Here is a 12,510-nt window from a genome sequence, read left to right as displayed (position 1 = left end):
TTCACGCTGCTTTTCACTTGGCTTTTGTTAATCTGCTGTTTCGTACTCTTTGTTTGCAGAAACTTCTCATTCCTATCTCATCTTGGCACTTGCAAATTCATAAAAGATGTTTAAACGGCTCAAATTCATCTCATATTCACATGGAAACTTTCCCTAAATCATCTTTAATCTAAAAATTGATTTTGTGTTGTAGATAAGAGACACGTAAGGAAAACACTTACTGATCCACTTATCAAATAATTTCCAGAATATTCTTCCTTGTAACTAGTTTTAAAAGTCCTATAATCACAATTCTGAAAATTATGCTATGATATATTTAGCATAAAATAAACTCATCATTTTAGTAACTTTTCTTGGCATTTATTTATTTATTATATTCTTTAGGTGCTGGGGCTCAAGCCAAAGCTTTATACTTGCTGGGCAAAGGGTTTCTCCCTGAGCTCTGTGTCCATCCCTTAATCACCTCTAGGTGGATAGTTCAGGAGCGTGAAGGGCATCCAAGTGTTGAGTGTCACCACCACTGTTAATTTCCAGACCAGAGGCTGTCCCTGTTAAACACTGTTCATACCTTCCCAGTCCATGGAAAGGATGGCTCTTGCTGCAAATGCTTTTGCGACTAGGCTTCTTAAGCGTCCTGTGAGCTAACAAGCAATGCAGTTCTTAACTACCTGCCTACCCATCAGTGTTGCCTAACTCAGGGTGAGCACATATCAAATACCTACTATATCTGTTTAATGGAGGGCTACATGCTGAGGGAAGGACCAAATAGTCTTTTCAGAGATTTGGAACTGAGATCAGGCTGGCCTCAGACTCACAGAGATCCGCCTGCCTCTGCCCCAACGAGTGCTGGAATTAAAGGCGTGCACCACCGCCTGGCAAGATTACTCTTAATCAGAACAAGAATTTCTCAAGGAGATTGTTGGAGACATACTGTCCTGTCCTTAAGGGCCATGAAGTTGACATTAATGTGTGAGTCAGTGAACATAGGAAGGGTAGGGGTTGGGGTCAAATGGAGTAAATCTTGCTATGCCTGAGGCTATTCAGATGTCCATAAACACTGTTTCAGTCAAATATCATAACCATGATGGTTTCAAACAAAGATTTACTAGTTGGTAGCCCTTGACAAAAGTCATGCCACTAACCTATCTAAAGGAATAGGCCAGGTGCCACAAGCTCTGCAGAGACAATTGTGAAGAATCGAGCCTGGACTGGAGCTTTCAAAGCAAGTCTTGTCATATGCTTCTGTGGAAGGGGCTGCTCCCAGCAGCATCCTACCCTTTTCCAGATAGGTCGCACAGCCTAGCGTAAGTCCTTTCTCAAAAATATTCAGAAGTACAGCAGCCGGATAGGTTTGGTTTTTGTTTTTCGTTTTTTTCCCCTGACCTGTTTTACATGATCCTCTTCCTAAACCTTTCAATACTGGCTATCAGTCATTACCTGTGACATTAAATTATGCTTTTAAGGTTTAGCACTGTAATTCCTGCCCAAGCCTGTTGTGTGAGTTTTAGTTGTCTTCCCAGTACATGGAATTCCTGGTATTGCTCCGGCTTAGCCTCTGTCTTGCTTAGTGGATGCATTGTGCATAAAGACTCAGTTATCTGGAGACAATTACCAGACCACGGAATTAACACAGACCTGAGCTGTCATAGCATAGAGTAGGGAGGGAAGCAGGAAGGGGTATATGCCACCTGCGAATGTGACATCTTCCTCCCGCACTCCCGTCCCCCACCCCCCCGACATTGTTTCTCTGTGTAGCTTTGGAGCCTGTCCTGAAACTAGCTCTTGTAGACCAGGATGGTCTCAAACTCACAGAGATCCACCTGCCTCTGCCTCCCGAGTGCTGGGATTAAAGGCGTGCACGACCACTACCCAGCAACTGTGACATCTTTTGTCACAGGCTCTACGGCCTATACAGACAACCGACACCCTTGTCTGAATGCTGAACCACCTCATAATTTTATCCAAGATAGAAAAAGGTTTTAATTCTCTGCTTGTTTGGTGGAGCAGGAGGGCTTTGTGAGGTAGTTTGATGGCCTGGGTATGTCTTCTGTGAGGCAGAGAGCCAAACTCTAGAATTCGGAGGCTTTGCATTCTAACACCATGGAATTCTGGGGGAGGGATAGTTAGGGAAGTCGAGTGATGTTGAACCCTAATTTTATTCTGTGGGATGTGGGATACCCAATATATAAGTATGGATCTATCTTCATTATTGCATTAATTATTTGGCATGTGAAAAGGAGCTACCAGGGATTAAGGTTGGGGCCTGACAAGAACTGTTACAAGGTAGGGAAATACTAACCAGGCCTGAATATGTTGTAAGAAGAAGTTTACCCCCTCACCGTCTGTTGGTTATCTTACCCCTTGAATTTTATTTTTTAATGAGGATTTCTTCACTGGATCCCAGATCAGATCTGGTTGGTGGACATTTAGGATCTTGGATAACGGAAGCCCTTTGGTTACTAGTGTTGCCTGTGGCTTAGCTTGTCCCGTCATTCTGCTTGACCCTTGAATCCACCGCAGAGCTTGTCTAGGAAATGGGATGGAAGATATAAAGTGTGGAAGAGTCTCGAATTGAGGCAGAAGCGGGAGAAACAAGGGTGATGGTGATGGAAAGGGAGGGTGGGGCGCGCAAGGCTGGAAGACAGAAAAAGATTAGGGATTATTTCTGGGTTTTGTTTCACCTTAGACATGAAAAAAGTTGGTGTTTCTACTTCACATCCTAATATTTTTGTCTTTCAAGTGTTATCGAAGAATCAAGCACAGGCCTAGAGATAGAGCACCAAGAGGTAAATCCCAGTTTCTTTGACTCCCTAACTCTGTGGGTAAGGTGCACACAGGTTCTGGCCCTTTGCGCTGACTGACACCAGAAGTCAGGTGTTCCCAACCCTCGGAGACTGCGCTATAAGCCAAAGACGTCTGTGGTGGGAAAGAGACCAGGCATGCTCCACCTGCCATCTGACCTTCCCGAGGGAAACTACAAGGATGGGAAGCCAATATCCTTAATTCTGTCTTTTGCAAGTTTTTAAAGCCCCGTGGAAGCCACGTTACTTCCTTCTTTGTCCTCCACAAAATGGGCACTAACTGCGTGGTTGTGAGGTTAAATGAAATTGGGTTTAGGGCAGTACTGCAATTAGCTGTACACAGAGCATTTACTCTTTGGGTTGTGGGTCACCTGCCCTTCAAAAGCCTTCAGCTTCTTTTTGTTGTTGTTGTTTCTCAAGACTTGGTGTAGCCCTGGCTGTCCTGGAACTCACTCTGTAGACCAGGCTGACTTGGAACTCACAGATCCGCCTGCCTCTGCCTCCTGAGTGCTGGGGTTAAAGGCGTGCGCCACCACCCAGCGGCCTTCAGCTTATACATCTCCCTCTCAACCTTCCATTCTGCCTAACCCTCTGTCCTCCTCCTCCAGCTAAGAGAACGTCCAAGGAAGAAGCTGAGAAACTGCAGAAGTTGCTCACTATCATGAAAAGGTGAACTCTTCTTACTCTCTGTGGTCTTCCAAGTCCTAACCTGGCTCTGATGATTGCTTAGGCTGGCCTGGGCAAAGGACGGGAATGGGGCTGTTGCCTAGAGAGATACACCATGGAGTGTCTCAGTCCAAGCTGAGAAGCTTGCCAGGGCCGAGAGAGGATTTGTATGTCTCTCAAGAAGGAGAAGCCACCCGTTTTACTCTAGGGTCCGAGTAGTTCTGCATTTCAGGGTTGACTAGTGCTGGCGTTGCTCCTGTCATGAGAATAGTTTTGTCAAGAGAATAGGTTTGGCATAAAGAAACCATTACTGTCCCATCTCTTTCTAGCTACATCCTTTCAGGGGCAGAGCCCTGGGTCTGGCTGAATTCTGCTGACATACACATGTGTCTCCTCAGAAGGCCTCTCTCCCATAAGGCCGGTTTCTGGGATACCCTCAGCCAGCCATCTTACACTCTCCCTTGGACTTCCTAAGAGATGCTGGGGACAGGGACACCCACAGTTCTTAGAGTGAGGGCCTCATTTCTCAGGTTGGATATACTGTTTACCAGGCACCAAGTTTCTTAGATTCCCCCACCCCGAGAAAAAACTGATTTGACCTCACATGGTGGTGTCCTTGGTGCCGCCCATCAGCTAATCCCTTGGTGCCTCTTATCTACCTGGTTCTTTTTTCCTAGTTGAGCTTCTCGGTAAGATTGGCAGAAAACTGACCCAGTTTCCAGTCCTCTCTGGGGGCTGTACCCTCTGACAGGTTGTCTGAGACCTTTCCCCAGACTCTCAGCTCAGCCACAGACCTCACCACCTGAAAATTTCCCAGGAAGAGGAGCTGAGAGGTAGACACCAGGACTTGCAGGGTGCAGGAGGGAAAGCCATCTTTCCCCACTCCTGAGGAGGCAGGCGCCATGCTGTCTTTAATAGTTGCCATTTTCCTTCCTAGCCAGGGCTGGCTTCCTCAGGAAGGAAATGTCCGGCGGCTCCTGTGCTCAGACCCTTCCTGCTCCATCTGCAATGCGATGGCTCTGGAAATTCAGCAGTTGCTGGGGTATGAGAACAAAGAGACCTGTCTGACTTCGCTGAGACCATCACGGACCTTTTCTAGCCTGGAGGCACTGGCTTCATCAAAAGTGTTTGACAAGAGTTCCCAAGACTCCAGAGACATTTCACTGGCATCCAGCCTCACACCACCACCATCAACAGATCAGAAATCTTCAACTCAGTCAGCTGCCCCATCAACTGGTGATGCCAACTTCCGATATTACCGTGCTGATCATCGGCAAAAGCAGGAAGCACAGGGTGCAGGCTCTCTGTCTTCCTCAAGTGTGGAAGAACCCGGGGCTCCTGCAAACCAGCAAAAGAAGAAAACCACGAAGCTTGTCTTGAAGAATGAAGGTCAGCAGCCCTTGAGTATTAGATTCCTTCTTTTTCCGGGTACCCATTGTTTCCTGAACCTGAAACAATACCCTATGATCCCATATTCATGTCACCTGCTGTTCCTATGTCCCAAAGGCCCCAAGGTGCCTGTGAGAATAGGAAGACATAAATGTATGCATTCTCACATTGAGCTTTCCCTCGTTCTGTGGAAGAGTTCCTGGGGACATTTGTAGCACACCGCTTCACCACTTCCCATATTTTCAAAGCCCAGAAACCCAACAACGAACAACAGTTGGAGGATGGGTTACCATCCCTTGACACTAGCAGCCTTAGAAGGCCACTACAGAGTAGTTTCCACCTCTGTCCCGCTGTCTAGGTTCTACTCTCTCCTTCTTTTAGCTGCGCTTAAGTGGGTTTTTAAAAAACATTTCTTATTGATTTTATTGAGCTATATAGTTTTCTCTGCTCTTCTCCCTTTCTCTCCCCTCTCTATCTACCCTCTCCCATGGTCCCCATGCTCCCAATTTACTCAGAAGAGCTTGTCTTTTTCTACTTCCCATGTAGATTAGATCCACATATGTCTCTCTTATAGTCCTCTTTGTTATCTAGGTTCTCTGGGATTGTGAATTGTAGGCTGGTTTTTCTTTGCTTTATGTCTAAAAGCCACTTATGGGTGAGTATATATGATATTTGTCTTTCTTGGTCTGGGTTACCTCACTCAATATAATGTTTTCTAGATCTATCCATTTACCTGCAAATTTCAAAATGTCATTATTTTTTTCTGCTGTGTAGTACTCCATTGTGTAAATGTACCACGTTTTCCTTATCCATTCTTAGGTTGAGAGGCATCTAAGTTGTTTCCAGGCTCTGGCTATGACAAATAATGCTGCTTTGAACATAGTTGAGCACATGTCCTTGTGGTACAATTGAGCATCCTTTGGGTATATACCCAAAAGTGGTATTGCTGGGACTTGAGGAAGGTTGTTTCCTAATTTTCTGAGAAATCACCATATTGACATCCAAAGTGATGTCACCAGCTTGCACTCCCACCAGCAATGTAGGAATGTTCCCTTTACCCAACATCCTTTCCAGCATAAGTTGTCATCAGTGTTTTTGATCTTGGCCATTCTTACAGGTATAAGATGGAATCTCAGAGTTGTTTTGATTTGAATTTCTCTGATGTCTAAGGATGTTGAACATTTCCTTAAGTGTCTTTCAGCCATTTTAGATTCCTCTGCTGAGAGTTCTCTGTTTAGGTCTGTACCCCATTTTTTTAGTGGATTATTTGTTCTTTTGATGACTGATTTCTTGAGTTCTTTGTATATTTTGGAGATCAACCCTCTGTCCGATGTGGGGTTGGTGAAGATCTTTTACCATTCTGTAGGCTGCCATTTTGTCTTGTTGACATGTACTTTGCTTTACAGAGGCTTTTCAGTATCAGGAGGTCCTGTTTATTGTTTCTTTCAGTGTCTGTGCTATTGGGGTTATATTTAGGAAGTGGTCTACTGTGCCAATATGTTCAAGTGTACTTCCTACTTTCTCTTTTATAAGGTTCAGTGTGGCTGGCTTTATGTTGAGGTCTTTGATCCATTTGGACTTGAGTTTTGTGCATCGTGATAGATATAGATCTATTTTTATTCTTCTACATGTTGATACCCAGTTATGCCAACACCATTTGTTGAATATGCTTTCTTTTTTCCAATTTATGTTTTTTGCTTTTTTTGTCAAAAATTAGGTATTCGTAGGTGTGTGGATTGATATCTGGGTCTTGGATTTGGTTCCATTGGCCTTCCTGTCTGTTCTTATGCCAATACCAGGCTGTTTTCAGTACTGTAGCTCTGTAGTAGAGTTTGAAGTCAGGGATTGTGATGCCTCCAGAAGTTCTTTTATTGTACAGGATTGTTTTGGCTATCCTGGGTTTTTTGCTTTTCCATATGAAGTTGAGTACCATTCTTTCGAGATACGTGAAGAATTTTGCTGGGATTTTGATAGGCATTGCATTGAATCTGTAGATAGTTTTTTGGTAAAATTGCCATTTTTACTATGTTAATTCTATCTACCCAAGAGCATGGGATATCTTTCCACTTTCTGATGTCTTCTTCAATTTCTTCCTTCAAAGATTTAAAGTTTTTGTCATATTTAAGTGGCCTTGATGGAGTGTGTGTTTGGGGTGGTGCAGTCACATTGAAACTCAGTATGCCATTGCTAGGTCTCTTTCTGCAGTTCATCTTCTGCACAGTGGATTTTGAGTTTGCATTTAGGGATCTTTCCCTAACAGGAGAGTTATGGCCTTTCTTATTCAATTATTCCTTTATGTCTGTATCACCTAAAATTTCCTACACTTCAGATATTACCAGCTTCTTCCTAACTTTTCCAAACTTGGGCATTTCCATTGACAAATCCAGATTATGTCCCAATTCTGGGCCAAGGGTGAAGTCTTGGTGTGGCACCTGTGAACATGGCAGTGGTAGCCTCAGCGGGACTTGCCTCTTATCCAGAGAGCTCTGTAGATGCAGAGAACCATGTAACATATAAACCCTGAGATGTGTTAGAGCCTGTCTCATCAGATCCAGGCATCTGCCTGATGAAAGGTCATTTCTGACCTCAAGAGGGTATGTAGCAGCCTTGCCCTGGAGTGTGCCTGCTGGAGTTCCACCTCCAGCAGCGGTTGAAACAGCGGGTTGATTTTATTATCGCTGGAAATGGTCCCTAAATATTCAGCAGTCTATCCAGCTGCTTCTAGCCCCTGTGGAGTAGCAGCGCCTGCCCTTAGCAGCACCACCCCGATCTTTGGTACGTTTTCCTTGGCCAGAACCCTTGAGAATGATGGCCTGTACTGATCTACTGCAGTAACAGGGCCAGTCCACAGTTGATTGGTTAGACCAAAACATTGTGGCAGAGCCCACGGAGGGCATGCAAGAGCACCATCCCCGCGTCCCTAACTTCTGCGACTGAAAGTCACTGTATGCAGTACCCCAGGGGCTCTGACGGCAACTTAGTTCTGTTCTTCCCTCGAAAACAAGTCTAAGCCACAGAGATAGTAATCAGATCCCCGCTTAGATCAGACTGCTGAGCACCAACAGGCCTTGAGCAGGGACAGTCTCTCCAGATGTCGTTACTGCTGGCCCTAAGCTGCCCAAGCCTTGTCTCACACAGCCATTTAGGAACTGGAAACAAATTGGCTCTCCTGCCAGGGCTGTCTGCTATTTTGTGCTTCTCTCCAGCCTATTTTTACCCTGGCAGTTTTAGCTAATACACAATCACAGAGATGAGTCCTGAGCCCATTAGAATCCCTGATTCAGTCTTAACCTTAATAGTGGCATACTAAATCCTGGCCACATGTTCAAAGTGCCAGGACACCATATGCAGAGATGTATTCCAGGCTGAAGTAAAACTGATGACATGTTCCTGCAATTCCTTAATCACTCAAAGTACTTATCATTCCCAAACTAAATTTCTACCTCCAAAAGAAATTCCTAGTGATATGTTTGGAAAAGTCCCATTCAGATAGGGGGACAGGGGACATTTTTTGTCCAAAGAATATCTCCACACTGGAGACCTTTGGGGATCTAAGCCAGTAAAGAAAAGCATGGCTCCAAGAGTCCCATCCCCCAGGATCCCCACGTCCCTTAGATCTAGAACTGGTCTGCTTGAAAGAATTTCCAGCTGAACTCTGAGCAGAGAGCCCTAAGGTTCTGCCCATTGTGCCTCCGACATCTCACAGTCACTTGGGACACCATAGACACCTAGGTTCTTTGTGTGTAGCTGGGGACCAATGTGAATAATCCAACCAGAAGATCCCCTGAACCCCTTAGACCAGAGTGAAGCCTAGTTCTTACCTAAGCATGGAAAACAGCGGACCTAGTGGAAATCCAAGTAGACACTTTGCTGAGGTTCATGGGCCAACAAAAGATTTCTAAGCAGAACCCCAGGGCTGCTTACCTTCCCACTGGCTCTTTAGGATCTTTCTCAGGTAGAATTTTGGTTTAAGCAAGTTGCTTTCAGTGAAGAGAGGAACTGGTGAGACCTCTGTCGGTAGAGCCATCGTTTCTAGCCCCTCAGCTTTTGTCAGTTTCTTTGCTGGTACCCAGAGCATCCTTCAGGATTCCTTGGGACAGATAAAAATGTTCTGCACATCTGTTAGGCTAAACGAATGTTTATTTCATCCAATGGTTCCTGGGGATGCCCAGCCTGGGGTGCCCAGTTCTTACAAGGTCAGACCTTACAATGCGAACTTATTGGTCCATCATCTACTGACCCCATATTTGTGGGACTTCATTTTTTAAATAGAAAAATTTCAAGGTGGAATTCTTCTAAGCCATGTTGTAGGGGTGAAACCTGGTAGGGCTGAGAGTGGGGGGGGGTCTGATGGGGAAGACTATACTCACTGGAGTTCTACCTTTCCAGAACCCCCAGAAGCCGAAGGGGACAATAAGATGACGTTCTTTTCCCACTGGGTTAACCCTGAAGTTAACTGTGAACAGCTGGAGGAACCCATTGTCCTGTGTAAGTCTGAAACAGAGGCCAAACCCAAGACTGCAGAGCCCCAAAGGAGCCCGACTCCTGTCAGAGGCCACACGGAGGGAGCTAACATGAAGTCAACTAGAGAAGACCAGAAGGCCAAGCCTCTCTGTGCCAAGAATAACATTTGACTTGCGTTGATTCCTACAGTGCCTACCCAGTCCCAGCAACACCCACTTTGGCCCAACCAACCCTGGGCCTCATGGCTACTCCCATGACTGCCTCGAAAATTGTTCACAGCTGGTTTGTATCACCCAGCTAGGAAATCAGTAGCAGCTACTCATCTCAGCGGAAGGCACTGGTTAGCACAGAGAGAACCAACCATTTCAAGCTGGAAGAGTTTGTAGGTTCCCAAAGCTCTGCACCTTCCCTAACAAAGGCTGTCAACTGTCCATTGCCGTCTAAGTGAGGCATGGTAGTCTCCAAATATACTCTGCCTATAAGCAAAAACACCAGTATTTTTCTTTGTTTTCATTGCCGTGTGTGATAAAGTAGATAATGTTCTTCCTGCAGTATAGGTGCTTAAGCCTGCCTTTCATGTTGAGTCCTGGGGGTAGAGGGACTTGTGTTGAGAAGGGAGGGGCCCTTGTATAAGATACACTAAAAATATAGTCAGGCTTGAATTCCCATAAGAAACGTGCAACCTGCCTTTCCCTGAAAAAGTGTTCAGTCTGTCTCTGTGTTGATGGCTCCCTTTTACAATTTACTTGTTCTGTCGGCTCCACCCAAATGAACACTTCATGTAATTTAAAAACTCAATAAAGTCATTTGGAAGATATAAGGAAAGAAAAGAAGGATCTTAGGGAGGAAAGAAGAGAAAGGAAGAGAAAAGAAAAATCCTGACGATACCGGTGAGTGAGCCCAAGGCACTAGGAAACAGCAGCCGTTGAGGTGGGAGGGAAACCAGGAGAGAAGAGACCTGGAAGCTGGGGGCTGAAAGCAGCTAAAGGAGATCATTACCAGTCAGCTGGAGAGCAGCCAATCTAGTGGGTGACATGAGGACTTGGCGCTGCCTGTCACCCTGAGAAATATAGAGATCCTTCATGGTTTTGAGACCTTGAGTCTCAAGGAACAGGTAAGACTTGGCAGCGGATCGACAGGAAAGCAATTGGCGACAACATATAGAATTAACTCTTTTGAGGGCTTTTGTTTCATCGAAGTACAATGGAAGGGGTGTGGGACCCACGAAGGCTGCTTTGTTTTGTTTTGTAGGGTTACTGAGCGCAGTGCAAGGGGCAGTGGGGGAGGGGATGGACTGCCTTACAAGGTTGGTCTTTGTGTGTTTTTGAAGACAGAAAATAGTTTTGCCGGGCGGTGGTGCACCCCTTTACTCCCGGCACTCAGGGGCAGAGGTAGGTGAATTTCTGAGTGTGAGGTCAGTCTGGCCTACAGAGCGAGCTCCAGGACAACTGAGGTGACACAGAGAAACCCTGTCTCAAAAAGCCAGAAAACAAAACCAAAAGAAACCAAACAGTTCATTGGCAGGCGATGGCAATGATAGTCCTGAGAGACGAACTGATGATTTGAGATGCATGCTCACTTGAATATGGAGAAACTTCCTTTTCCTAAACTTCATCCCTAACACCACCAGCCAAATGCAGTTTTGGCTACTCTTAATTGTGGGTGCTTATTCTCGCTCCTTCTAGAAGTTCTTCATTTGCTTCTCAAATCATCAGTTTGTCTCTCTTGACTGTCATTGTCATCACCTGCCAGTGAACTGTTTGTTGAGCCTGGGCTTTCACCGGGAGGAGCAAGCTGGGAATCAGAGTTGGAGAGCCCCCCCCCCCCACCAAGGAGATGGTTTGTGGAGGTTACCATGGAAGTGTCTGTCTGGAACTCAGGAGTTGGAGGCAGTGAGACTCCAGCTGGGGAGGAATGGGGAGGAAAGATGCCTGGAGCTGCTGGTCACAGGTGTGAAGCAGGCGCTCTTGAAACTGGGAGCAGCAAGAAAGGTCTCCGAGAAAGCTCTGAATCCTCGGAGCTGAATCCAGGAAGAGCAGGGACTGGAGACAGAAACAAGGCTGGTGGGGGTGGGGATCCTATGCTCAGCATGGATGAGCAAGGATTTGGAAGTGGACCAGGCAATGAAAACTGGGAAGCAGAAAGGAAAAGAGGCAGCATGTTACTGCGTCCTGCTAGCCTACCTCAGAGGAGAGCTGAAGTAAGCACAGGAAGCCCTGGGCTTCCTTGTGATGGGGTGTGAGGCAGAGAAGGGATACCTTTGTTTCATAAGGACATCCAGGATCTGTCACCATCCCATCAAGTCAAGAGGAAGTGGTAATGGGTGCTGCTTCCTCTCACAGGACCCCAGTGTTTAGTACAATGTGTTCACTGCTAGCAGAATGCGGAAAAGCCGGGTGGGAAAAAGTATGGGTGTGTGTGTCCTTCCTCCTCTCAGTGGTGATTCTGTGCCTAGAGGAAGGAAGATCAGCCCTCACTTGATCCTCTAAGCAGAGAAACACAAAGCCCAGGCTCGCTGGGCCAACACTCTACAGGTGTTTTCCTGAAACATCCACAAAGATCAAGGGGCCTTCCAACAGGCATCCTCTCTGCCCGCTGGGAGCTAGGCAGAAATTCACAGAGTAGGGACGGCAGGAGAGGGTGGGGCGTTCTAGAGGGAGCCTGTCTGAGGGCAACTGACTGGCTCAGGTAGGCACCTGAGTTAATATGTGTATTTCCTAGGTTATGATGGAGTGGGTTCTTCCCATGCCCGTCTCCATGTTGTTAACTGGCTCCTATTTTATGGCAAAATAAGGCAATTGATCCCCAACAGTGTTTTTATTTTCTTTTACTTTTTCATAGAATATGTTTTGATCATACTCTTTCCCCTCCCCCAACTTCTTCCAGATCCTCCCACCCACATATTGCTACCCATGAACTTATGATCCTCATAGATCTGGGCACCGCTCAAGCCCCTGCTATAGATGGTACTTAACAAAGAGATCCCCAACGGCTTACTGTGGAGGGAGTGAGAGGCTTTGGAGCACTCATCCTTCAATGGGATGTTTTTTATTAAAAACCCTTCACTCAAGACTCAGGCACCTATGTGGGAGAGGAAGTGGAAAGATTGTAAGAGGCAGGAGTGGTGGATGGCTTTGAGGAAACATTGTCTTCCCCAGAGATACTTAACCTTTTCACTGCCACCCCAACT

General features: G+C 46.0%; 1 protein-coding gene across 1 annotated transcript; it reads left to right on the top strand.

Annotated features, from left to right (window-relative positions):
• The first annotated feature begins 2,139 nt into the window (after positions 1-2,139).
• Positions 2,140-9,490, top strand: Fam205c (family with sequence similarity 205 member C). Its single transcript, XM_038348386.1, has 6 exons — positions 2,140-2,283; positions 2,741-2,786; positions 3,410-3,470; positions 4,405-4,856; positions 8,413-8,415; positions 9,246-9,490. The coding sequence occupies exons 1-6, from the start codon at positions 2,140-2,142 to the stop codon at positions 9,488-9,490; spliced, it is 951 nt and encodes a 316-aa protein (XP_038204314.1).
• Positions 9,491-12,510: the final 3,020 nt, after the last annotated feature.

The sequence above is a fragment of the Arvicola amphibius genome, chromosome 11 (genome assembly GCF_903992535.2).
Source record: "Arvicola amphibius chromosome 11, mArvAmp1.2, whole genome shotgun sequence".
NCBI lineage: Eukaryota > Metazoa > Chordata > Mammalia > Rodentia > Cricetidae > Arvicola > Arvicola amphibius.
This window is presented reverse-complemented; position numbering and strand designations above follow the sequence as displayed.

Bases quoted from the DNA above. Each gene is read 5' to 3' on its own strand.
- Fam205c (XM_038348386.1), top strand. From the start codon at position 2,140: ATGTTGAACCCTAATTTTATTCTGTGGGATGTGGGATACCCAATATAT. The intron at 2,284-2,740 runs GTAGGGAAATAC...TTGTCTTTCAAG, and splicing joins CTGACAAGAACTGTTACAAG to TGTTATCGAAGAATCAAGCA. The intron at 3,471-4,404 runs GTGAACTCTTCT...TTTCCTTCCTAG, and splicing joins TTGCTCACTATCATGAAAAG to CCAGGGCTGGCTTCCTCAGG.